This window comes from Pogoniulus pusillus, chromosome 16 (genome assembly GCF_015220805.1).
Source record: "Pogoniulus pusillus isolate bPogPus1 chromosome 16, bPogPus1.pri, whole genome shotgun sequence".
Classification (NCBI taxonomy): Eukaryota; Metazoa; Chordata; class Aves; order Piciformes; family Lybiidae; genus Pogoniulus; species Pogoniulus pusillus.
The window spans coordinates 24,169,926-24,193,870 of NC_087279.1; the positions used below are offsets into that span (position 1 = coordinate 24,169,926).

The 23,945-nt window shown below is 44.9% G+C and overlaps 1 protein-coding gene across 19 annotated transcripts in view; it reads right to left on the minus strand.

The window, feature by feature from the left end:
• Positions 1–5,677: 5,677 nt before the first annotated feature.
• MAGI1 (membrane associated guanylate kinase, WW and PDZ domain containing 1) overlaps positions 5,678–23,945 on the minus strand; it is a 474,320-nt gene continuing 456,052 nt past the window's right edge. For 7 of the 19 annotated variants that reach the window (XM_064157030.1, XM_064157020.1, XM_064157029.1 and 4 more), the window contains 7 exons: positions 22,736–23,029; positions 19,310–19,513; positions 13,339–13,429; positions 13,154–13,217; positions 12,009–12,155; positions 10,291–10,429; positions 5,678–6,589 (listed from right to left, as the gene is read on the minus strand). In XM_064157030.1, the coding sequence (XP_064013100.1) occupies positions 5,892–6,589; positions 10,291–10,429; positions 12,009–12,155; positions 13,154–13,217; positions 13,339–13,429; positions 19,310–19,513; positions 22,736–23,029 (1,637 nt within the window). In that variant the 3' untranslated portion in view covers positions 5,678–5,891. Of the gene's footprint in view, positions 6,590–8,206; positions 8,296–10,290; positions 10,430–12,008; positions 12,156–13,153; positions 13,218–13,338; positions 13,430–19,309; positions 19,514–22,735; positions 23,030–23,945 lie in introns of all 19 variants that reach the window. The other 12 variants (XM_064157034.1, XM_064157026.1, XM_064157021.1 and 9 more) reach the window with 7 other exon arrangements.

Below are 23,945 nucleotides of genomic sequence, written 5' to 3' on the forward strand. Positions count from 1 at the left end.
AGCCTGCCCCACATTCACCAGGCAGAGAACCTGATCATAAAAGGAGATCAGGTTGGTGAGACAGGACCTGCCCTTCCTAAACCCATGCTGGCTGGGCCTGATCCCTTGGCCATCCTGCAGGTGCAAGATGCGAAACTCAAACCCAGACTCAAATCCAAATCTAAGACCATCACTTTGCAGAGCTCTCCCACTTTCCACTTCATAAACATCTCAGTTCTTCATCAGAAACAAACTCCAATTCATCCTTTTGGCAGTTCCACAGTCGGCAACACTGTTTGACAAAACATGAGCCAAATCACAACCTAAATGAAGGCTTCTCTTCAGTTATAGGCATTTTGAAATGTATTTTATGGACAAAAGTAAGGCTGGAATTAATTAAAGTGAGTAAGACTGCACCACGGAACATGGAGCTGTAATGCTCATGCTGTAGGACTGGGCTCCAGCTCTCAGTGGGCTTGGAAGCAGTAGAAATGTTGGCAGCACTAGCAAGGTATCTTGAGCAACCTTTTTGTTTTGTTTTTGGTTGGTTTGTTTGTCAACTTGCAGTGGTTTGGTTTTTTAATAAAATGTTTCCCTAAACTGGAAATTTGGTACAGCAGCATCTTCTGTAGCTTGAGACTTGACACTTTCAAAGACACACGTCAAGCCTGAGCCTCACCTCTTCAACTCAGATCATCTGAACTATGCTCTAACACGAAGGAGGAGAAACAGTAGTAACAGCAGGTGGTGATCAGTGCTGGGCCCCATCCTCTTTAACATCGTCATAGATGATCTGGATGAGGGCATCGAGTCAGTCATCAGCAAGTTTGCAGATGACACCAAGCTGGGGGCAGATGTGGCTGGGTTGGAGGGCAGAAGGGCTCTGCAGCAGGACCTTGACCGCCTGGACAGATGGGCAGAGTCCAAGGGGATGGGGTTCAATAGCTCCAAGTGCAGGGTGCTGCACTTTGGCCACAACAACCCCATGCAGAGATACAGGCTGGGGTCAGAGTGGCTGGAGAGCAGCCAGACAGAGAGGGATCTGGGGGTGCTGATTGATACCTGCCTGAACATGAGCCAGCAGTGTGCCCAGGTGGCCAAGAGAGCCAGTGGCATCCTGGCCTGCATCAGGAATGGTGTGGCCAGCAGGAGCAGGGAGGTCATTCTGCCCCTGTACTCTGCACTGGTTAGACCACACCTTGAGTGCTGTGTTCAGTTCTGGGCCCCCCAGTTTAGGAGGGACATTGAGATGCTTGAGCGTGTCCAGAGAAGGGCGACGAGGCTGGGGAGAGGCCTTGAGCACAGCCCTACGAGGAGAGGCTGAGGGAGCTGGGATTGGTTAGCCTGGAGGAGGCTCAGGGGTGACCTTATTGCTGTCTACAACTACCTGAGGGGTGGTTGTGGCCAGGAGGAGGTTGCTCTCTTCTCTCAGGTGGCCAGCACCAGAACGAGAGGACACAGCCTCAGGCTGTGCCAGGGGAGATTTAGGCTGGAGGTGAGGAGAAAGTTCTTCCCTGAGAGAGTCATTGGACACTGGAATGGGCTGCCCGGGGAGGTGGTGGAGTCGCCGTCCCTGGGGCTGTTCAAGGCAGGACTGGACATGGCACTTGGTGCCATGGTCTGGCCTTGAGCTCTGTGGTGAAGGGTTGGACTTGATGATCTGTGAGGTCTCTTCCAATCCTGATGATACTGTGAAATTTAGAACCACTGCACAGCATTACATTATCATTCCAGAGTAAAAAGGCACTGAGCATCATCAGTTTCAAACCTAAAGTACCCAAACACTTTCTGTACCCCTAAAAACTCAGGCTGTGCCACTCTTGGCAGATGCTGTGACTGGAAATGCAAACCACTCACCAGTGACTCTCTGGAGCTGCTTGGACTGACAGCAGGTGAGCCGAAGACACAGGAGTGGGGCCTGACAAGCTACACAATACTCAAATACTATTAAAGAAACCCTCTACCTGAACAGGTTTGCAAACCTACTTAGGTTAACAGCTTTTACACATTGTAAGGACTAAGAAATGGGAGACACAGAGTCTTAGGGCTATATATACATAGAATCATAGAATCAACCAGGTTGGAAGAGACCTCCAAGCTCAGCCAGTCCAACCTAGCACCCAGCCCTAGCCAGTCAACCAGACCATGGCACTAAGTGTCTCATCCACTCCGTTCTTGAACACCTCCAGGGACAGTCACTCCACCACCTCCCTGGGCAGCCCATTCCAATGCCAATCACTCTCTCTGCCAACAACTTCCTCCTAACATCCAGCCTATGCTTTCCCTGGCACAACTTGAGACTGTGTCCCCTTGTTCTATTGGTGGTTGCCTGGGAGAAGAGACCAACCCCACCTGGCTACAGTGTCCCTTCAGGTAGTTATATGTATGCATATATGTATATATATGTATACAAACATATAAACATATATATATGTTTGTCTTAGGGATATATATGTCTATGCATATGTATGTATGTATATATATATACACAAATGTATAAATATATATATAAAAGACTTAGGAGCATAAATATGTGTATACAAACATATATATATCTGTTTATATGTCTTAAGGATATACACATGGATGTATATGTATGTATATACTAATGTATAAACATATATATATGTGTCTTAGGGGTATATATGTACATATATGTATAGATATACATGTACAGATACATGTATGTATATGCATATATATATATAAACATATATATTTATATGCCTTAGATATACATATATGTATGTACATGTATGTATGTATACAGTAATGTAGAAACTTATATATCTGTTTATATGTCTTAGGGTATATATGTACACATATACATGTACAGATAAATGTATGTATATACATATATATAAAAACATATATATATTTATATGTCTTAGATATACATATATGTATATATATGTTTGTATATAGGAATGTATAAACATATATATTTGTTTATATGTCTTAGGGTATATATAAAAACATGTATATGTTTGAATGTCTTAGGGGTATATATGTACATATATGTGTATATAGATACCCATGTACAGATACACACATATATATATATATATAAACACATATATGTTTCTATTCCTAAGGAGCCTATATGTACATATATGTATATATACACACAAACATAAACATATATATATGTTCACATGTCTTAGAGACATATGTGTATGTATATGTATGCATGTGTACATATACAAACATAGATGTCTTAGGAAGATACATATATGTATGTGTATGTATACAAACACATAAGCATATATGTTTATATGTCTTAGGGACATAGATGTATGTATGTATATGCATACAAACATATAAACATATATATATCTATATCATCACCAATCTTAACAGCAGCAAAAGAGCAGTTGCTGCCTTGTTCTGATTTGACACCACTGGATATGCTGAAGTGTTATGCAGGACTCGTGCTAAAAGCCCCAGATGCAGCAAGAAACTCTGCTTCACCTAAACCTTTAGCTTGTGATTATTCTGTGAGCTGAAATTCCATGTTGGGAAACTGGCAGTCTTTGCTTTCAGGCTTGTCAAATGCTGAATCTAGATATTTATGGGATGGTTAACACGCATCTAACAGACGGCCCTTGGGGACCGCAGCCTACAGTTTACTAGTTCAGACAAGGCTGAGTAAGTAACATTAAGAGGTGGTTCCTCCTTTATCTTACCACTACACTCATATGTAGGCTTTGTATGGAAAACTTTATTTGATAATAAAAATAGCATTCACAGACTTTCTCCTTCTTTGTTGCTACATCATATACATAGTGTCTGTTCCAAGGAAAGAAGCTCATACTGGATTAAGACCACATCTACTCATACTAGTGTTATGTATAAACCCAATTAAGTCAAATAAAGCTATGAACAATGTAGTATTTATATATGCATAGTGTTTTATAAAAAAGATTGGCCCACATACTGCCTTTCATCAACACAGAAAAGAGCATTATGTCTATAGCACATTGCAAGAAATGATGATTGAAGAACATAGACTGCATACAAGTGCTTAATAATACATAAGCAGGCCCACCATGAAGAAAGGAAGGATATTCAATCCAACAAAAGCTTTAGAATTACTTATACAGTTTCCCATTTTGAAACAGCTTTACATACCTGATTCAGTTTATATTAAAATATATCCCCTGAATCAATTTGTTCCTTTTTTTTTTCAGAAATATAAACACTTAATCACATTCCTCACAGCTAAATTTTGTCATAAATCCTCTTTTATACAAGAAAAAGGCAACAGTTTTGTTATTTTTTTTTTCCCAACAGGCTCTATTAATTACAATTTCAACTGTACACACAATGATTGGCCATCTTCTCTCTTGGGTTTAGTTTTTACAGTACCATGGCAACAACAGTGATAGACTTGCAATGCTTCTGTGTTGGTATGGAAAATGTGAAACAGTATACAGGTACACACCAATGCATTGTCAAAAGCAGCAGCTTACTTTAGTGGTCCAACAGTAACGGCAAACATTTTGGCTCAGCTAGGCAGTAATCCGTGAAACTCTTATACCAATACTACAGCAGACTTAACCACACGACTTGCAAATTTAAAAACACGACTTAGAAGCTTGGAGCTTTCCCTTTTGCTGCTGTTCTTAGACTCAAATTTACAGCATACAACCAGTATGGATAGGCTTCTACAACCAGGCTGTCCCCCTGATTGCCTCTTTTTGCCTTTGATATTTCCTTTTTTTCTTTTTTCCTTCCCCCCCTCCCCCTTTTGTTTTTTTCTTCCCCCACCCCCAGCAAGTGAACTCCTTTTGTCTCAGTAAAAGTGAACCAGTTAAAAAAACAAACAAATGCAGAGTGAGAGGAAGAGAGAACTTTTGGAATCTGGCAGAGTAAGAAAAGCCCCCTGGTTTAGCCAGAGCAGAAGGAATGCGCCTGCTCCAGGAGGGAGGGCTTCGCTCCCACCGCACTGTGCCTCGTCCCAGGATCCCGATCCCTTTCCCGCGCTTCAGACAATGCCACGCATGCTCGGGCTGCTGTCCATATACATCTAGAAGATGAGTAGGGTTGCGGCGCCTGCCTTAATGAAGTATCATTAACTGCTGCTGAGGCTAATGAGAGATCAACAGTCTAGGTTAGCGTGTGACCCAGGCATGGTGGTTAGCAGTCCTTCTGCCTTTGCGCATCCTGTAGAGGGGCCTGAAAGTACAAACTGTTCATGGAACAAACTAGAAATTCCTTACCGTAAATCACCTCGCGCTGTGTGGGTTTGGGGTTTGGGCGGTTGGTTTTGCTTTGCTCTGTTCATTATCTATTATTATTACCATTATTATTATAAATATCCTTCATTGAAACAGTAGTCTCTTCAAACAGTTCTTGCAATTTTTAGGAACGTTTGTCTCTCTCTTTTATTCTTTTAATTCCTTCAGCAGGAGCGTTCCATTCCTACCGAGTTGAGCAATTTTCTTCCTTCCCCACCCCCTTAAATTATTTGTTTTCTACATATAGTGTAGCAGTGAGTCACTAGAGAACAGTCTGCATCCAATTTTCAAACTGGGCCATAAAATCCTTTTCCTATATTCTATTACTGGACTGGGGAGAGGAGAAAGTAGCCCAATAAAGGAATTATTCTTAAGAAATCTACAAAGAATGTAGAAACAAAATTTTAGCATCCTTTAGGACCAACATTTGGCAAGTAATTAAAAAAAATAAAGAAGAATACACTGAAAAATACTTTCTTTAATATTATACATCAGGCACAACTCTTTTTTTTTTTGTTTCTGTTATAAGATTTCATCTGCATAAAAGGTTTGCAGGGCCAGCAGGTGCCGGATGCCTCCTCGCCTGCAAAAGCTGGGTGTTTCAGCTCCCACACTCTCTCCTCCTCTGCCCCCACGGTGCGGGGAAGGTGCCGGTGGGCCCGGAGGAGCCCCTCAGATGCTGAGGTCGGTGCTGCACTCCTTGTACGGCCGCCGGCGCTGCTCGGGAGGGTGCCTGCGGCTCGCCTCGTGCTTCCAGCCGGGGTCTTCCCGTCCACGGTGGCCTCGCTCTGCCCTGAGCCGCCTGTCGGGCGACCTCTCCCTCCGCCGGTCAGACGACTTGGCCCGCCGGTCCAGGGAATTCTCTCTCCTCCGGTCGGGCGACCTCCTTTGCTCCGTGAGTCTCTCCAGAGACCGCCGGCGCCGGTTGGGCGAGCGCTCCCTGCGCCGCTCGGGAGAGAGGTCTCTCCTGCGCTCGTGTCGCTCCCGCCTCTCCAGAGTGTTGTCAGCGCTCCTCGTCCCCTCCCGCCGCTTGTCGGGAGACTTCCTCTTCTGCCCGTTCAGCAGCGCCCGCTCCAGCTGCCGCTCGGGCCTCTTCTCCGGCGACCTCCCAGTCCTCCTGCCCGGCACGTGGTCGTTGGTTTTAGAAGTCCCGTTCCAAGTGTGGTGCTCGTTGGGATGTCTGCTAAGTTCTCTGCTGCCTTTTAGGTCTCTAACGTAAGTCCGCCTGTCCCCATGCTGTGATGATTGGTGAAGGTCTGGTGGGTAAGTGGACTCCGATGAAGGGTGCTGCCGTCGGTCGGGTGGCGCCGGGTTCATTTCCGGAACGCTTTGTGAACCTGTGGCGGGACTGTTCCTGTCACTGCTGGGGTCTGCAAGAAAACAACAGCAAAGCGTTTGGTACCGAAGCCTCCCATGGCGCCGTGACACCACTTAGCACTCTTCAGACTTCATTAGTGACAAAAACAAACAACTGTTAAAGCGGTCAGTGAAGGCTAACCGAAGCTTGGGTTAATTTAACTGTGAACAAGGAGAGTTACAGGTTAGTACTGGTGCTGCTCTGTTCGTTAGCTGCGTTTCGGTCCGAGCCCATATCATCTTTATGCTCTTCTGGTCATGGGGCATTTTACGTTCTCCCCAAGCCCAATTCGTAACATTTCAGTTACACTACTTTCTTTCCCGTGGGAAAAAGAAAATAACCACAGTTTGGGCTGTCGGCTGGGTTTTGGTTGGTTGAGTTTTTAACAGTTTCCAATAAAGAGGGCCTTTAAGAAATGGTTATTTTTTGGCCTGTGTTTAGCCTTTTGAAAGAACTGCCTTCCAGCTGTGGGAGGCCTTGTTTCAACGAGCAGAAAAAGGTACAGAAAATAGAATGGATTATTAAGTTTTTTCACCTTGTAAAACAGCATTTTGAAGGTGTGAAAATTAAGACTATAATCATGCCATTTCCATTTTTGCTTTAAGGCATTGCTTTATCTCGCTAAGTTCTACCACGTTGTGAAAAGTCCTAAGGTAGATTTTGGTTTTGCCACAATGATTTGAACAACGATGACGGAAGTTATGAGTTTTTCGTCTCAAAGCAATGGAAAGATACTGTAATATGTAGGATGGCTTTGATTAAAATCTAATCTCCAGTTCATTCATTTTAATGCAGTATTTCAGGGAAAATACAACTGAGCTACCTCTGTGAGACAAACTGCAAAGCAGAGGAAAACAACAACCCCCAAACTAACATCTCGCCCTGCGCTGCAGCTAAGCTCCAATTACTGATGCCATTGGTAACGGATGTTTACCACTGATTCACTACAGGCACGGCACGCACTGGAGGTGCTGCGCTGGCTTGATGTGAGCATTGCTTTTACTTGCTTATTGTTTTCTTTTCAGAAGTAACTTCTGCATGGCAGCTCAGCTGCTGTCAGCTCTGCTTCCTGCAGGCCTCTCACCACACGCAGCGAGACACCCACCTCGAGACAGACTCTCCTGATGGTGACAACTGAAAACCCTCACAAACACTTCTGGGGATAAGGGGTTTTTTTCCCCCTGTTTTTCTTCGTTTTGCCTACCCTCCCCCAAGCCAAATACTCTATGTGCTCTTTCCTCCTGCCATCAGGCAACGCATCTCCCTTTCGATGGCATCTCAGTTCCTTAGCTTGGGAGGCTCGGTGTGTGCACGGGCCATGATTTTTGTGATTTCCAGGTGAAACTCATGTTGCGACTCAGGCGTGTGCAGCTTTGCTTATCAGCTTTCTCAGGCAGCAGCTGGGGACCACCCTGCTTTTCCTGCAGCTGTAAGCATGTGGCTGGTGGCAACCTGACTACCGCACAAGGTACGAGTGAGGCTTAGACGTGTCCTGGGGTGTACTTAGAAGTCAGGGGACGAGAGGGTGCTGGGAATGAATTGCTGTACATATAAAATATAGCGAAGCGGAAAGCAATGTGAGGGAATTAGGCCACAGCACAAACACCTAATATTGATTTTAGCTACAAACCGTAGTTTGATTATGGCCCATAAGGTAGAAGCAAGACTCCCCGAGCTTGTCATTTCTCATACATGCAGCGATATTAGGAGGTATCATCGCTGAGGAAGGAAGAGCCCAGCACCAAGAAAAGTAAGAGAAAGAGAAAGAGAAAAGTAGAAAATTTAGATTCCCTATAATAAAGATGAAAGAAAGAAAAATCTTCATAGTTTATCTTAGAATAAAGAAAGTTTATTTTTCCAGTCAGATTGTCTAGGCCTCACCCAAATATAAGGCTGCAAAGACAGCAGTTGTTAATTATCGTGACATAAAGAGACATCTAAAGAGGTGATTCAATAACCCAGACAACGAGAGCATCCATTCTAAAAGACAGCTGGAACAGCGACACAGAATGTCATAGAAAAAACATTAACAATCAAACAACAACGAAAAATAAAGTCCACCAGAGACCACGACATTAAAAATAAGTACAAAACTCATTACAAAAATATACAGCCTCATAGAGAAGCACGTTCCAATCGAGTCAGAAAAATATTGGAACTTAACATTATTAGAGGAACCATTTGCGACTGCAGCGAACAGAACAAAGAGAGGAAGGAGTCCCAAATGTTACAAGGATGTTCTTGACAGTAGTGCAACCCCTGTATATTAAATCCTTGCTTAAGAGAATGAATTTTAGTGGTTTAAGCATTAGCCGAAAGAAAATGGGTGGTGGATTTCCATCCTCAGTGCAACAGACATTATGCTTGGAGAAGTGAAGCACTTAATTTACAGGGTATGAATGCAGTCTAGCGTATGATACAGTACTGTACATCCAAAGGAGTAGAGGAAAAGACAGAAGTAGAAAGAACATTACAGAATTTCAGTGCCATCATTGAACCCTCTGGTGTGCTATTTATATTACAGGAGTGCAAACCCACAGCTTCCCTTCCGTGCTCTTAAACACTTTGATCGTTTGTTGGTCGTACTCTGGATGGGTCATTTTGAGTTAAATAATGAGCAGAGTGAGCAGAAACTCTCAAATGTGGTACAGAAAATGAAAAGCAAATCTGGTCCATCAATTGTGCAGAAGGGTTTTGTTTCTGGTTGTAGGAGATGGAGCAGATGATAAACACAGAACTTACTGACACAGAAATAACCCAAATACGGGGAGAAAAGGATAAAGGACATCCCTTCAATCATCAGTTTCTATAGAAACCTCAAAGACCTTTGGTTGGGAGCAGCCCTCCATCGAGGGCACAATATTTGACAATTATCTCAGATAAATAAGACATAATCATAGTATTAAATAGTGTGCTAAGAAAAGCCACCCAGCAATCCAACCTCCGGGGGAAGAAAAGGAGATCTAATGCGACTCTTAGTGAAGAAACAAGGACTGTTCCCCCCAAGACAGACATGAGAGCACCTTTTCATAACCTCCTCACCTTTTCAGACCTTACAAATTAACTAGTTGAAACCAGCAGACAGTTTAAGGGGGAAGAAAAGGGCTCAGGAGGCCAAATCAATGTATTTTTGCGGTAAAGCTTTTTGGGTTTTTTTTCTCTCTCTCTTTTTTTTTTCTTCCCCTTAAATAACTTTATAAATATTTACATAAATATTAAGGGAAGGCAAAAGTCTCATAAGCCATCTTGGCATTCATGTCTGTGGGTACAGACAGCGACTAAGAGAAAAACCTAACCAAAAGAAAACGACTGCTTGGGAGCCAGAACTAAAATCCCGGTTTTTGCATTGATTAGGAGTAGAGACCTATTGGAAACAGCAATTCAGCCGCTGAGAAACAGTTTGGCACAGTTCAGTGACATTCCTTGTTTGGCTGGAAGAGACAATAAGGTTTGGTTTTGCTTTCCTCTCTGATCACCAAAAAATACTGTTATGAGGATCTTGCCTTACACTGCGCCCCAAGTCCATGGAAGCAAGCAAAGGATGAAATGTGTAGAAAATTCAGCACAAGCGAGGCAATTAACCACATGTTGCAAAGGTTGGTAAGACACTGGTGAGAAAGGAAAATAAAAGAGAATTCCCGCTTCAGATCTTGAGACAGAGCATTCATGGAGTGATGCCAGGGAAGAAAGGAATGCTTTCATAGTTTGACCCACCATATTCTGGGACAGAGCCATCTCCACGTTTCAGAAACAGGCGGACCCTGCGGCCACCGTTTTTAATCAGTTCAATGGCCCGAGCATGCTTCATGTTCTTGGTGGTTTCTCCGTTGATCTCCAAAATTTCATCTCCAATCTGTCCATGCAATAAAAGAAAAGAGTTTAAGGTTAGAAAGAACTCCCTGTGAGGGTCACTGTCAGCACACCATGAGACAATGGCCAGAGCAAAGGTGGAAAACCAACTGTGCTCCAGATGAAGCTAAATATAGAATCCTGGAATGGTTTAGGTTGGAAACGACCTCAAAGCTCATTCAGTTCCAACCCCCTGCCATAGGCAGGGACACCTCCCACTAGAACAGGTCGCTCAAGGCCTCATCCAGCCTGGCCTTGGACACCTCCAGGGAGAGAGCAGCCACAATCTCCTTGGTCAACCTGTGCCAGTGTCTCACCACCCTCACTGCAAAGAACTTTTTCCTAACATGCAGTTTAAGTCTCCCCTCTGCCAGGTTAAACCCTTTACCCCTCATCCTGTCATCACAAGACCTTGTCAATATAGTCCTCCCCAGCCCTCCTGTAGGCTCCCTTCAGATACTGGAAGGCTACTACGAGGCCTCCTCAAAGCCTTCTCTTTCTTCTCCAGGCTTTGAGGAGTCCTTTTATTAGCCCAAGTGCTTCCAGCAACAGTCTGGCAAAAGCAGTGTGCAAGGGCTTGGGAGACATGAAGATGACAGAAAAAGCTTGAGGCCATCAAAATATTTCATTGCTATTTTGTGAAAGCATGTGGGATTCTTATAGTGCTTAACAGCTGTGTTAGAACAGGTGCTGGTTTATTTTACTTGGATTGGTTGTAAAGTCTGTCACCAAAGTGGTGGTTTGTTTTACAGTCTGCTGTAACTGGGATGTTCCAATGGCGTTTCCAGGCCTGTTTCTCATTCGGATATTAGATACATGTCATGAACCAGCAAAGCTGGTTTTGTAAATTGATCAGGGTAGGAAAACAGGGCTTGGAAGGGCTTGTCCAAGCCTTGACTTCCACAGGGCAGCACTGATTTATTTTCCTCAGCCAAAATATCTGGAGCTAGAAATCCACCCCTAGCAAAAGAATTTTGAAAATGCCCTCTGCATGATGTATCTGGAGAAGAAAAAGAGAAGTGGCACAGTCATAATGCATTTTCTAGGGGAGGAGCCAGGAGCCCAGGAAGCTTGGCAGCTGCACTTTTCTGTAGGCATTTTATTACCTCTGTCCTCGTTATAATGCTTCTAATTGAGCTGATATGTGAAGTTAACAGGTAATAGTAATCAAAGCCTGCTTTGTAGTTCTGTAAGCCATGGGTCAATATGCTGCTGTCATTCTGCTCTGCCCGCCAGCAGAGGATCAGGTGGGATAGTGAGTTTGCTACTCATGACTGCAGCTTTGAAAGAGCTGACAGAGATTGTGGCTATTTCGTTTTCATTGCAACATGGATCTTTGTTAGGCTTTAGAAGTCAGATTATGTATTAGAATCTAGAATAAGGTAGTGAAGTTTTCCAGTGCACAGGCACTGCTACGAACTGTAGACAAGGAGTGGCAGAAGCCATTGGAAGCAGTAAGTAGGACCCACTGCTCCTTTCAGTGAACATTTAATTTTCCTTTTAGGCAGCACAGCCTGCGAGGGAGAGGCAGGAAAACCAGTTTATGGCAAAGAAATATGCTTTGAAAATCCCTTTGTGCATACCCTCATCTTCCCACATCTCTCAGCTGGACCGTCCTCAGCTAGCCGCAGCACATACAGATCCATGTTATACTCCCGGCCGCCTCGCAGGCTAAAGCCAAACCCTTTGGCTCCTCTTTCCAGCTCAACGGTGTAAAAATCTTGGTCCTGCTGGAGGGAAGACAACATATGCACAATTGAGCAGAAAGTTAAATGCTGCTCAACTCTCATTTCAAAATTAGTCAACCAAGGAATGTTAGCATTTCTATTACTCATAATTGAAAAAAGAAAATCAGTTGAGTTTTTGCACACAGAGCAGGATTTTCTGCTTCCTCGGATGCCACCGTGCAACTGGGAGTTCCAGCAGTGGCCTGCAAGGGACTGTCTGAATGACTGGGCTTGGCCATGTCCCATGCATCTCAGCCACCTCTGCTACACAGTGTCTCCTGTGCCCAGGGCAGAAAGGCACATTTCTGGAGGGTGGTTAGTGTTGCACTGACTGCAAAGGAAGGCTAGGGTAACCTCACCTCCAGCACCAGCCTGCTTAGGTGTTTAATGGTACCAGGGATCAGTCTGTGCCGTGGTTTCCCTTTTGTCACCACCTCACTTACTCCTTTGCAAGCAGCTCAGAAGCACGTGCACTGATTTCACAAATGCTGTTAGCCTGGAGATATTCTGAAGTCCCTAATGGAAGAGGTTAGCTCTGGGATGGCCAGTGGCAAGGAAAGTTAACAGTGGGATTGCTAATCTCTCTAACAAGATGCCTTCTGCGGCAGCTGGAACACTGCAGCTATTGTCTCTCATTAAGTCTTCCTCTTGTTAGTCCTCTGAATTTACCATTTGCACACAACAGTGCATTCTGGAGTGGCCCCTCAAAATATACAGTTCAGTAAACAGACATAAATTACTACTGTTGTAAAACTGTCATCTTATTCTTTTTCCCTTTGCTTTTTTTCAGCCCTTAAAGGTCTCTATGAGAACACGTTGCAAGTGTTTCTCAGCTGAAACAACAGCAACACACATTAAGAGATTAATTGGCAAATTGCTCTTCAGCAAACAGACTGAGGGAGAACAGCTTCCCAGTCAGAATTTTCAAGGGAAATGCCTGAACCAGCAAATTGGGAGCAACAGCCTGTGGTAAAGAAAACCGTTTCAAGGGCACTTCTTACCTGTGCTGCTTGGGGTGGCTTGTAATCAAACTGGGATTCCTGCTTTGGTTTGGTGTTGTTCCTGCTTTAACGAATGAGAGAAAGAGGGAGAGAGGAAAAATACAGCTCATGGGATGTGAAGGCGATCAAGAGATAGCTGAAGAGAGAGCACGCCAAGGTGCTGCTCTCAAGGAAAACAGTCTGACCTGGTCTCCTGTGGGATTTGCTGAGGAGTATGTGTGGTTGTAATTGTAGCAATTTTTTCTGCATTGGTCAGTAAAGTAGCATTGGAGGACTCTGCAAAATAAATGTGGTTTGCATGATAAGGGCAGACCATTGGCTGTTCACTCAAAGAAGACAGGTTTTGCAAAGGCATTTCTTTGGAAAGCATCACTGTGTTGTTTTTAAAGAATCTGAGATGGGCTCCCATTTCTGCAATCCCCAAATGAACAGATCAAGTGAAAACTAAGTCACAGCAACTGTGTACATGAAGCTATGAGCGCAAAAAATAATCACACCTCCAGTCGACAAATTGGGAAGCGTGGGTTGGAAACACCTCTGGCTGTTTAGAGACACTCAGAACAAAGAGCAAGGGGTGAAGAATGTTTTATCTCTTGTCTAATGACATGAATCCCAACAATTAAAGTCTCCATCTATGGGAGGTGGGCTGGATTAATTTTATAGTGGCAAGAGCTACTCCATGGATTATAAGATTATCAGTGCTTCCTCTATCAGAAACTGCAATCTTCAGAAGGACTGAAAGGTGACTTTTAGCTAATACCTCACAAGGTGATACTGCATGTGGCTAAAAACCAAACTCACTGAAATCCACCTTTGAAATACAAACCACTGCTGCCTGAGCACTCAAAGCTGCACACGGGGACAGGGAATCACTTGTAACAAATGCATCAGCAGCTCTGGGTACCATTTACAAAAGGGCTCACTGAGAAAATACAGACAGCAGGATTAATTTCAAAACTATACTTATGCCACAGCAAAGGGCACTCAGACCCACAGCAACCTGTGCAAATGCCACGTTTCTGTACACACAGCAGGAGATGCTTCTAGCAGAGGTCCTCTCTCCTGCCTCATAAAACTGGGAATCCACTGAAAAGTGGCTATGTAGGTGTCCCTCACAGTATGGCATAGCAAAATGGTCCCCTGCTAATTTTGGAGCTTTATCTTAAGACTTTAGTAAGACCAGAGTTAACCCAGACCTCCTTTAAAATGATGCCTAAATGAGAGGTCAAGTCACATAATCATAGAACCAACCAGGTTGGAAGAGAGCTCCAAGATCATCCAGGCCAACCTAGCACCCAGCCCTGGCCAGTCAACCAGACCATGGCACTAAATGCCCCACCCAGTCTTGGCTTCAACACCTCCAGGCACAGAGACTCCACCACCTCCCTGGGCAGCCCATTCCAATGCCAATCACTCTCTCTGACAACAACTTCCTAACAACATCCAGCCTAGACCTCCCCTGGCACAACTTCACACTGTGTCCCCTTCTTCTGTTGCTGCTTGCCTGGCAGAAGAGACCAACCCCACCTGGCTACAGCCTCCCTTCAGGTAGCTGCAGACAGCAATGAGCTCTGCCCTGATCCTCCTCTTCTGCAGGCTGCACACCCCCAGCTCCCTCAGCCTCTCCTCACAGGGCTCTGCTCCAGGCCCCTCCCTAGCCTTGCTGCCCTTCTCCAAACACCTTCCAGTATCTGAACAGTTCTCTTGAATGGAGGAGCCCAGAACTGGGCACAGCACTCAAGCTGTGGCCTGAGCAGTGCTGAGTCCAGGGGCAGAAGAACCTCCCTTGTCCTGCTGCCCACACTGCTCCTGATCCAGCCCAGGATGCCATTGGCTCTCCTGCCCACCTGGGCACACTACTGGCACATGTTCAGCTACTCTCTACCAGCACCCCCAGTTCACTGCCATTACTGACATAACTTTGGAGGAAAGACCTGGAACTCTTGCCTATTGCACTCAACACATTTCTCAGAGATGCAGATTGCATCAGTCCTGAACTGAAATTAGTACTGAAGTGTGTCAGGTTTTGAATTATTCTGGAAGTCAGCAGTTCCTGAAAACACTTCCTCTCACACAGGAGCCTGGAGTCAGAGGAAGAGTGGGTGGTACAGGCTTAGCCACTCCAAATGTTGAACAGGTCTATTGGGTGCATATGGAGAATGATAGGCAGAGTCAATAGGAACACCCACTCCTTAGGCATGGCACTCTCAGCAGTGTCAGGCACTCGCTCCTCTGTAGAACAGTTCTTAGCAGAGGAGACTCCACTTTGTGCCTATACTCACTCTCTCAGGGAGAGGACCACCGAGTGCAAGTCCCTGCAAAATACCACAATCCACTTTTCATGGTCAAAATCTAAGCTGAATGCATAATGACCAACACAGCAATGCCTCTTGCTTCCTGACTGAATCTCTCTAGTTGCAGTCCCTCTTGGAAAAAAAGACATCATCAGACAACAGCAAGAAAAACTAGGTGGAAGCATCTGGCTGTCCAACATAAAATCACCAAGTCTTCTACCCTGCCCTTGTTTGCCCCTTTAGCTCCAGGCATTTGGTAATTCCTTTTACTGACTATGGAGAAAGCTGCCATTGTTAAACAGAGTCCAGCTGTAATACTGAGAGGCAGGAATAGGAGGGATTTTGCCTGAATTCCAGAGAGGTGGTGGCCATGGGCTTACTGGGTCCTGAGAATCTCATTAATGGAGTCATTTTAACTGTGCAGAAATCTAGAAGAGGTGAAAGTTTTTCCTTTGTGCAGCCAGTGCATGTCAGGGGAAACACAGGAGAAGGGAAAGAGAAGAACCCTTGAAACAGATGAGTGCAATGAGAGTGCAGCTCCTTTGCCTGCAGCACTGTGCCTAAGTTAATATACCCAAACCCACAGCATATGGAGCTGTAACATCTTCCAGACCAGAGCTGGCTTGTGTCCAGTGGCTCAGAGAGCAAGAAAGGCTCTTGGGTCTGCCTGCACCTCCCAGGGTGCACCCTTGTGAGGATACACCACAGACAGCTGGCTTGTGTGGGAAGGAGACATCTCTGTGTATGCTTACACTGCTGGGTTTTAAGACATATTTGTGTGGACTTCGTAAAGATGCCTTGATGCTAAAATTGGTGTCCATCATAAGAAGGTCCAGGACATGGTTGACTGTTGTGTATTCAGAACAGAAGTCTCTGAAATATTTGGAGATCAGATGAAGATGGGCTTCAAAGAGAATGCAACATCCCTACCCTTTAGTAGGTCATACTAAGAATACCAAGTAGAGCAACAACACATCCTTGGCACAGATGTATCTTCACACCACTGTACTGCATCTATCTTTAGTCCATCCCATCCCATGAGTCAGGGAGCTGTGCATAATTTTTGCTAGCTTTTTAGACACTGGCTCAGGATGCATGCCAACCACCATGCAAAACTGGAAAAGAGCACAAATAGAGCAAAAATGATCTCCAGTAGAATTACAATTGCATGTTCTAAATCCTACATATTTCATTGATTCCTTGCCCTACTCTGCCCTGGAATGCTCAAGCATCAATTAAGTGCCTAATCTAAACTTGCTATTTTTCAGCTCTCTCTATCTTTGTATCAGTTGGTAGCATATTAAACCATCATGAATTCATTGCAGATACACTCCTGCAGTGGTTTGTGGCAATAAGCTGGGGCAAGAGGAAAGCAAAAACATGTGGTCAGATTAGCAAAGAAGGGATTAGCAGTGTCAGTTTATTGTGAGTCTTGTGATAAGCCTTAGTATCAAGTTTCTCTGAGAAGTATGGTTTCTGGTGTATTCTTCCCCACTCCTTTAAGTACATTCTTAGACCAAAAAAGTACCCCAAAGTCAACAAAAAGAAAAGAGTAAAGGAGCAGAAGCAACCATGCACAATAAAAAGAAACCACCACTGAGGCCAATGTCTTAACTGTCATAGGGTTTAAAGCAAACCTTGCCGTGATTTTGGGAGTGGCTGTTCTCAAGGGCTTTTGGAAATGAAATGCAGGTAACGCTATGCAAAGCTGACAATCTGACTTGGCATTTCAAAGGGATTGAGAAAGGATTCAAAGTTTGCATTGCCAGGAGAAAGAAGCTGACTCCTTCCTTGAATTCCAGCCTTCCACCTCCTCTAGGAATACTGCTATCAGTCACAGGCTTCTCCTCTAACCTAAGCAACTGAATGTGGTGTTTTGTACATCAGTCTGCACAAACAAGACTTGCTGATCATTCCTGTCAGGAGGCTACATTCTTCCTAAAGAATTCTTAAACCATTCAGAAATCATTTCTCTCTTAGGTATCTTCATCTTTTAAAAGAAATGGTTTGTTCAGAGGTTCACCTCTCTTGATTTTTACCAGCTACCAAAACAGAGGTAATGGATAATTCTTCTCCCAGTTTGCCTTCCAAAACTGGCACACACAGGCCAGCTCAGATGTTTGCCTGATTCACAGCCCTTTTATTATTCATGAACACTCAATTTGCTGGAAGCAGCAAAGGACAATATACCATTTGACCTGGCAGCTACTAAACAGTAGGAAAATAAAGCCTTTATACATAACAGATCATCCAAACCAGAAATAATTTATAACCAGATCATCTCTCATCCTGGCCTATTTTTATCCTGTAACTAAACAAAGCATGACCATGCTCTGGAGGTTAACTAAACCCATGCTTCATATTGCACAGTACAAGAGCTAGCCACTGCTGAATGCTTCTCACTGGAAACTGCGTTGTGTGCCCCCTTCATTGCTCTTTGCAGGTACCAGGTTGGAGTTGGCCACCCTTTCTCAGGCTTTCTTCCAAACAATCACACTTGCTCTACATGCAACTCAATGTCAATAATGCCCTGCACAACTCTTAAGAAGTGTTCATTAGCACCGTATCAGAGCCATCAAATCTTACACCTGTGGATCCAGCTTCAAAAGAGAGCAATGCAAAAGGATTTCTGCCTCACGACTTCTCGCTCAGAGCCCACCCGTGGCAGAGCAGCTTGATGAGCACAAAAAATCGCTTAGAATTTAAAATCACAGCAATTTTAGTCTTGCTGCAGATCATTTACATACATTTCTGCTCTGTTCCTATTCGGCATCGCAGCTAGGGATCAATTTAATCAATCAGATCTTTATTTTTATTGAATAGTTCAGTGACCTGAAACAAATATGTCAGCATAGTATTAGGGATCCTGCATGTTCCTTCTGATCTGAAACAGTGAGATCCCATTTAAGGTAACACAGTGACTGCAAGCACAGAGCAGCTTAAGAGCCAGCACCATTTAACAAAGTCACTTCAAAACGTACTAAGCTCAATCCCAAAGCAACTTACCCAGAATAAAAACAAATCTTCTTTGCAAACAGCTTAAAACATGACAAAGTGTTTATCCCTTTCTATGATCTCTTTCCTCTGCAGCTTGCTTGCTACAAAGCTTCAGGAATCCCACATATTAACGAACGATTCCCAAATACTCTAAAGCTGAATTGTTAGCCTAAGAGTCAAATCAAAGTGTACTGACATATGCATCAAATCTACAGATCATTTTAAGGTGGTATGCAGGGAAGGGCAGATCATTTTAAGGTGGTATGCAGGGACATGACAGAATGAAATATTACTTTTTTTGATGTAGAATCAGCACCTCCCTATTTATAAACATAACTTCTATTTCTATAGAAAGACACAGAAGCACAGAAACATCCAGGTTGGCAAAGCCCCTCAGCATCACCAAGTCCAACCCATAACCCTAATCTACAAGATTCACCTTTAACCATATTCCCAAGCACCACATCCAAACGACCCTTAAACACATCCAGGGTGGGTGACTCAACCACCTCCTTGGGAGGCTGATTCCACTCCCTGACCACTCTCTCCTTCAAAAACTTCTTTCTAATGACCAATCTAAATCTCCCCAGTTTCAGCTTGAGGCCATTCTCCCTTGTTCTGTCTCCAATTACCTGTGAGAAGAGACCAGCAGCAGCCTCTCCACAACATGCCTTCAGGTAGTTGTAGACAGCACACACACAACCCCCAAAACAACTATGGAAGCCTTACAACCTCCCTCACTGCTAATTCCCAGAGTGGGAGCGGACACTGAATCCTGCATGACTGCAGCCCTGCCTGACGCAAAAAGCTCAGGAAGAAGAGCAAGGAGAGGGTCAGATAAGACAGCAGGAAACATATACTTTACCATCTCCTGGAATGATGCGCAGGGTGACGGTGTTTCCCGCTTCCTTAATGAGGTTGACGATGTCTGAATGCGACTTGTTGGTGATGGAGCACCCATTGACAGCCAAGATCCGATCGCCTACTTTCAGCTTGCCACAGCGGTCAGCAGGACTCCCTTCAATTATCCGACCTATTTTGTGAGGCATGGCCACACATGCATTTCCCGCTTTTGTATTGGTTTGGGGGTTGGTGTTTTTGTTTGGTTTGGTTTTGGTTTGGTTTTTACATTGTTTACATACGTGGGAATATGGTGAAGGGGAAGAGGAGAAAAAGGGTTGAAAAGGGAAAGAGAAGGTTAAGGGTTAATTAATTAATGCAACAAGCAAAAGTTACTATAGGATAGCTTTGCTGCCAGTGTTCAAAACATTGGCAATCGAGTAGTGCAAGTGTACAACACTTCTTTTACAGACAGGGGGTTTGTTGATCACTCAAAACTCCCCCACCTTGACTGCTGTTTAGAAACGGTGAATTTTCATAGCCCACAACTGCACTTAGCAGCCCCAGCATAACCCACAGCCCAATTTTATTTTTGAACGCAAAATTTGGAACTCTCTGTAGGAAAATCAACCTTCCTCCTGCAAGAGGCTATCAGTGTCAGCCTCTCTCATCCTTCTCCACGTCAGCTGCTGCTCAAGCTTCTGCCAATGTTTTGTTCTTTCTTGGTTCAGAAAGATAGAATGTTTCTAGTCCTAGGAGGGAGTGCGGCTTCCCTTCTACCGCGAGGATCCACTCTATCAGCACTGCATGGGGAAGCAACATGACAACGGTTTTCTTCCATCACAAATAAAGGCACTACCAGGGAAGGTAGAGGACCACTACAGATGGGCCAAGACTGAAAAAGGTAACCTGTTTGGTGCAGGCATCTACCACAGCCTCTATTAACCCCTCCCCTTTTATGATCTTAGATGGCATCAGGACAGGAGCAGGGAAGGAGTAAGGACCTTCTCATTTAAATACCTCTAAAACTACACACGAAACCATTCAGATGTCTGACACACACAGCAAGAACAGGGTGAATGAGTTTTGGAAACAAAATTCTCCTCCTGTTGCATGCAATTGTTTGTCCCAAAAGCACAGGGTCGTCTATAAAACACAGAAGTGGGACACAGGGGACACACAACTCCACTTCAATAAACCCACCAAGCTTTTTTTTTATGGCTTACTTATATGGGCAAGAGGCCCTTGGGCATGCAGCACATGACCAAAATCATGAGGTATACACAGTGGTCAGCTCATGCTTTGCACCCACAATACATGCACCCTCAAGATGCACTTTCCCATCTGTGCTGCAGTTTGCATTTGATTAGTAGTTTTATAGATACACACTGCTGCACACACCACAACACTAGAGAGACCATAAAGAAGAAAAGGCTGAGAAAAGGAAATGTGAGGTGACAGAACAAGGTTGGAAAGATGCAATGAAAACTGGCAGAAAGTGTTATTATCAGTTGCAAATGGTAGGGTTTGGATGGTTTTTTATTCTTTTACTGTGATGTTAGAAAGTTTCTCTTTCTGATAATACAAAGCCCCATCCAGTACAAAGCCTGTTTGGAGGGTGTGAGTTCCAACTCTATTCAATCCTCTGAACACAGACAACAGAGCCCACACGAAAGTGACCATGGTGCGTATCAGAACCAGTTTGGCCCATCTCTAAATGCTACCTATGAAAGAAAGCAACTACAAAGCAGGTTCCAAGCAAGCACCACACAGCAGAAGGAAAATATCTCATGCGGAGTATTAGGAAAAAGCTGAATATGCTTGAAAAAATGAAAGGAAAAACAGTCACAGATCAACAGATCTCCATGAGGAGTCCCTGCACAGAAAACTTCCAGTTAGCACATATCTTGAGCTAAAGCAAACACAACTCCTTACAAGCTCAGGTCAAGGTTTCTCTGCAGAAAAGAGTTAGAGCATGGTCTTCTTACGGGAAAATGATTTACACACAACTTTGCACATACTGTCAGAGGGTAAAAGCGCTCGCTCTCCAGCTCTACTGAGTTCAGTTTAACCTGGGTCACATTCCACGGTTGTGTTTTGGCACCAACATATCTATTCTGGAACAGCAGTTTCCAGGATCAAAGACAGCGTGAGGTAGCCTAGCACCCCAGACCTGACAGAACTCAATGCACCAGGCCTGCATTAGGTATTTCCCCCTTATAATCTCTACCACCATGACTGCCCAGAACAGCGTTAGAAAGGGTCCACCAATAACCAGGCAAAGGAGGCGACCTTGCCTTGGTGTATTAGTTAAGGGCATCGCTGATGGGCAACGGCAGGAAATTTCAGGGGAAAATAGCCTAGAAAAAGAGGGAAAGGCCACTTCTTGCCATCTGCACCCGTGTGTCCTAGGAGCACTCAAGCTGCACAGGCAGACTGCAATGCGTTTTGTTTGCAAACCACAGCTCTTCTTTGAGAGGTAGTGGTCCTGGCAAGCATCCTGCCGTTCCTTTCCCCCTCCATCCCTATCACATGCCACAAACTAAGGGAGGGAATGGCTTCTTTTCTTTCTTTCCTTTCAAAGCATACTTGGATGCTGCCTCTGGTCCTGCTGGAGGGATGGGAAAGGGAAGCAAAAGACTGGTTTGCCACTCGCAACGACGTCTGTGCTCTAGAGTAGGCTGTTCTGTGCAGACTCACAAACCCAGTTTACACCTCTTCTGCAGCAGCAATGGCAACGGGCGTCTGCCTAGCGCAAAGGACCACCTTCAGAAAGAAACTGCTGCTGCTAGGGCAGGCGTTAGGTGTGCTATCTCATGAACTCCTTTTCCCTCTACTCTGAAGAATTTGGGATTTGGGAAGAGGTGGCACATGTCAAAAATCATTCTGTTCTTTTTAGCAGTATTCTCCACTCTGTGTGTCACCAGCAACCACCATTAATTAAAACTTTCCAGCCATCAGCATGCTCACTCCATAATGAGGATCAGAACAACCCTGATTGCCAAAGAGAAATTAATCAGTTTAAGCGTTCCTGCTTTTTAAATCAGCTGGCTCAGTTCCACCATCAGGAGACATATTTCATTCCACCTGCTCCATTTCTGCATTAGCAAACTGCATCACTGGGGGGATCCCCAGCTGCAATTCTGAGAGCAAACCCCAGGAAGGCAGCCAGCCAGCAGCGAGAGCTGGAGCTTCAGGGAGGCTCAGGAATCACCACTGGTGGCATTTTCGCTCTTCGGGTTGTGATTTCTCATTTTGCTTTTCTTGACTCAGTGATGAACAAAACCCAGGAGGCAAACACCTACCAAGCCTTAGCCTCCGATCAGGCTATTAATTACACAAATTAGGGCATGCTCATGACTGCCAATTAAAGAGATCCCCACTCATCTCCTTGCACCGCGGCGCTCAAATCCTCTCTCCTTTGAGGCGCTGTAACAACCCCACGACTTACCGAACGTCGTCCCTGCCTCCGGCCTGCTCACCGACGAGACGATGACGAAGCCGAAGCCCTCGTTCTCGCCGCGGCGGATTTCCACATCGTAGGGCTGCACCACGGTGCTGACCACGCCGCTGCCCCCGCCCCCGCCGCTGCCGATGCCGCTGGTGCTGCCGCTGCCTGAGCTGACAGTGTTGAGGGAGTTCTGGCTGCCCTGTGGTGTTCGCTTCTCCTCTGTCAGCGAGGCCGGCTGGTTGCTGCTGTGGTGGGAAGAGGCTGGGGATGGGACTTCATTCTCTGCCTTGGGAACTGAGGAGAGCAAAGGGAAAAAGGGACAACTGCCTGAGGAGGCTGCACTGTTCAGTGCTTTAAAAGTGCTGTTCACTGAGAAAATGGTTTAAAAAAAGCAACCAAACAAAAAACCAATCTTCTTTAAGCTACAACGACAGCCATGGTGACCAAGGGTACTGTTTGCTTTTAACGGTCACCATCAGCAGCTGTTTGGTGGCAGCACTGACCACACATGCTTGTCCTCTGCAGCATATGGTCATGCCGCTGATGCCTTTTGCTGCCCAACTACAGCAGCAGTCCAGTTACACCAGTGTGGAGCTGTGTGTGTGGATGCTCTGTGGCATGTGGAGCCTGGATTACCTCAGTTCAGAGGTGCCTCCTTTAGGTACCACATCCCCACTTCAACTCTGTACGTGCACCTGTATGTATGTGCACAAGCTGCAAGGAGAGAGAATCAGCAAACACCACCCCTCAGCACCTGCACAGTTTTTAACTCAATGCTACCAGTTGGGTAGCAGTGTGAGGAGACAGAATCAGCAAACACCACCCCTCAGCACCTGCACAGTTTTTAACTCAATGCTACCAGTTGGGTAGCAGTGTGAGGAGACAGAATCAGCAAACACCACCCCTCAGCACCTGCACAGTTTTTAACTCAATGCTACCAGTTGGGTAGCAGTGTGAGGAGAGAGAATCAGCAAACACCACCAATTGCTTTTGATTAATGTGATATGAAGTAATAATAACCTCCCGTCCTAAAGCAAAGCAGCCTGTGAACCAAGCTTTTTAGGATGGAAGAACCAGCAGCTATCATCTGTACCGTCTGGCACAGTCGGGGCACAACCATTAAACGTTATTAACATTAATACTAAACAACTGCTTCACAGCAACTGAAGCTAGAAGTGACATTAGTTTAAAATCTAATCAGATACTGAGT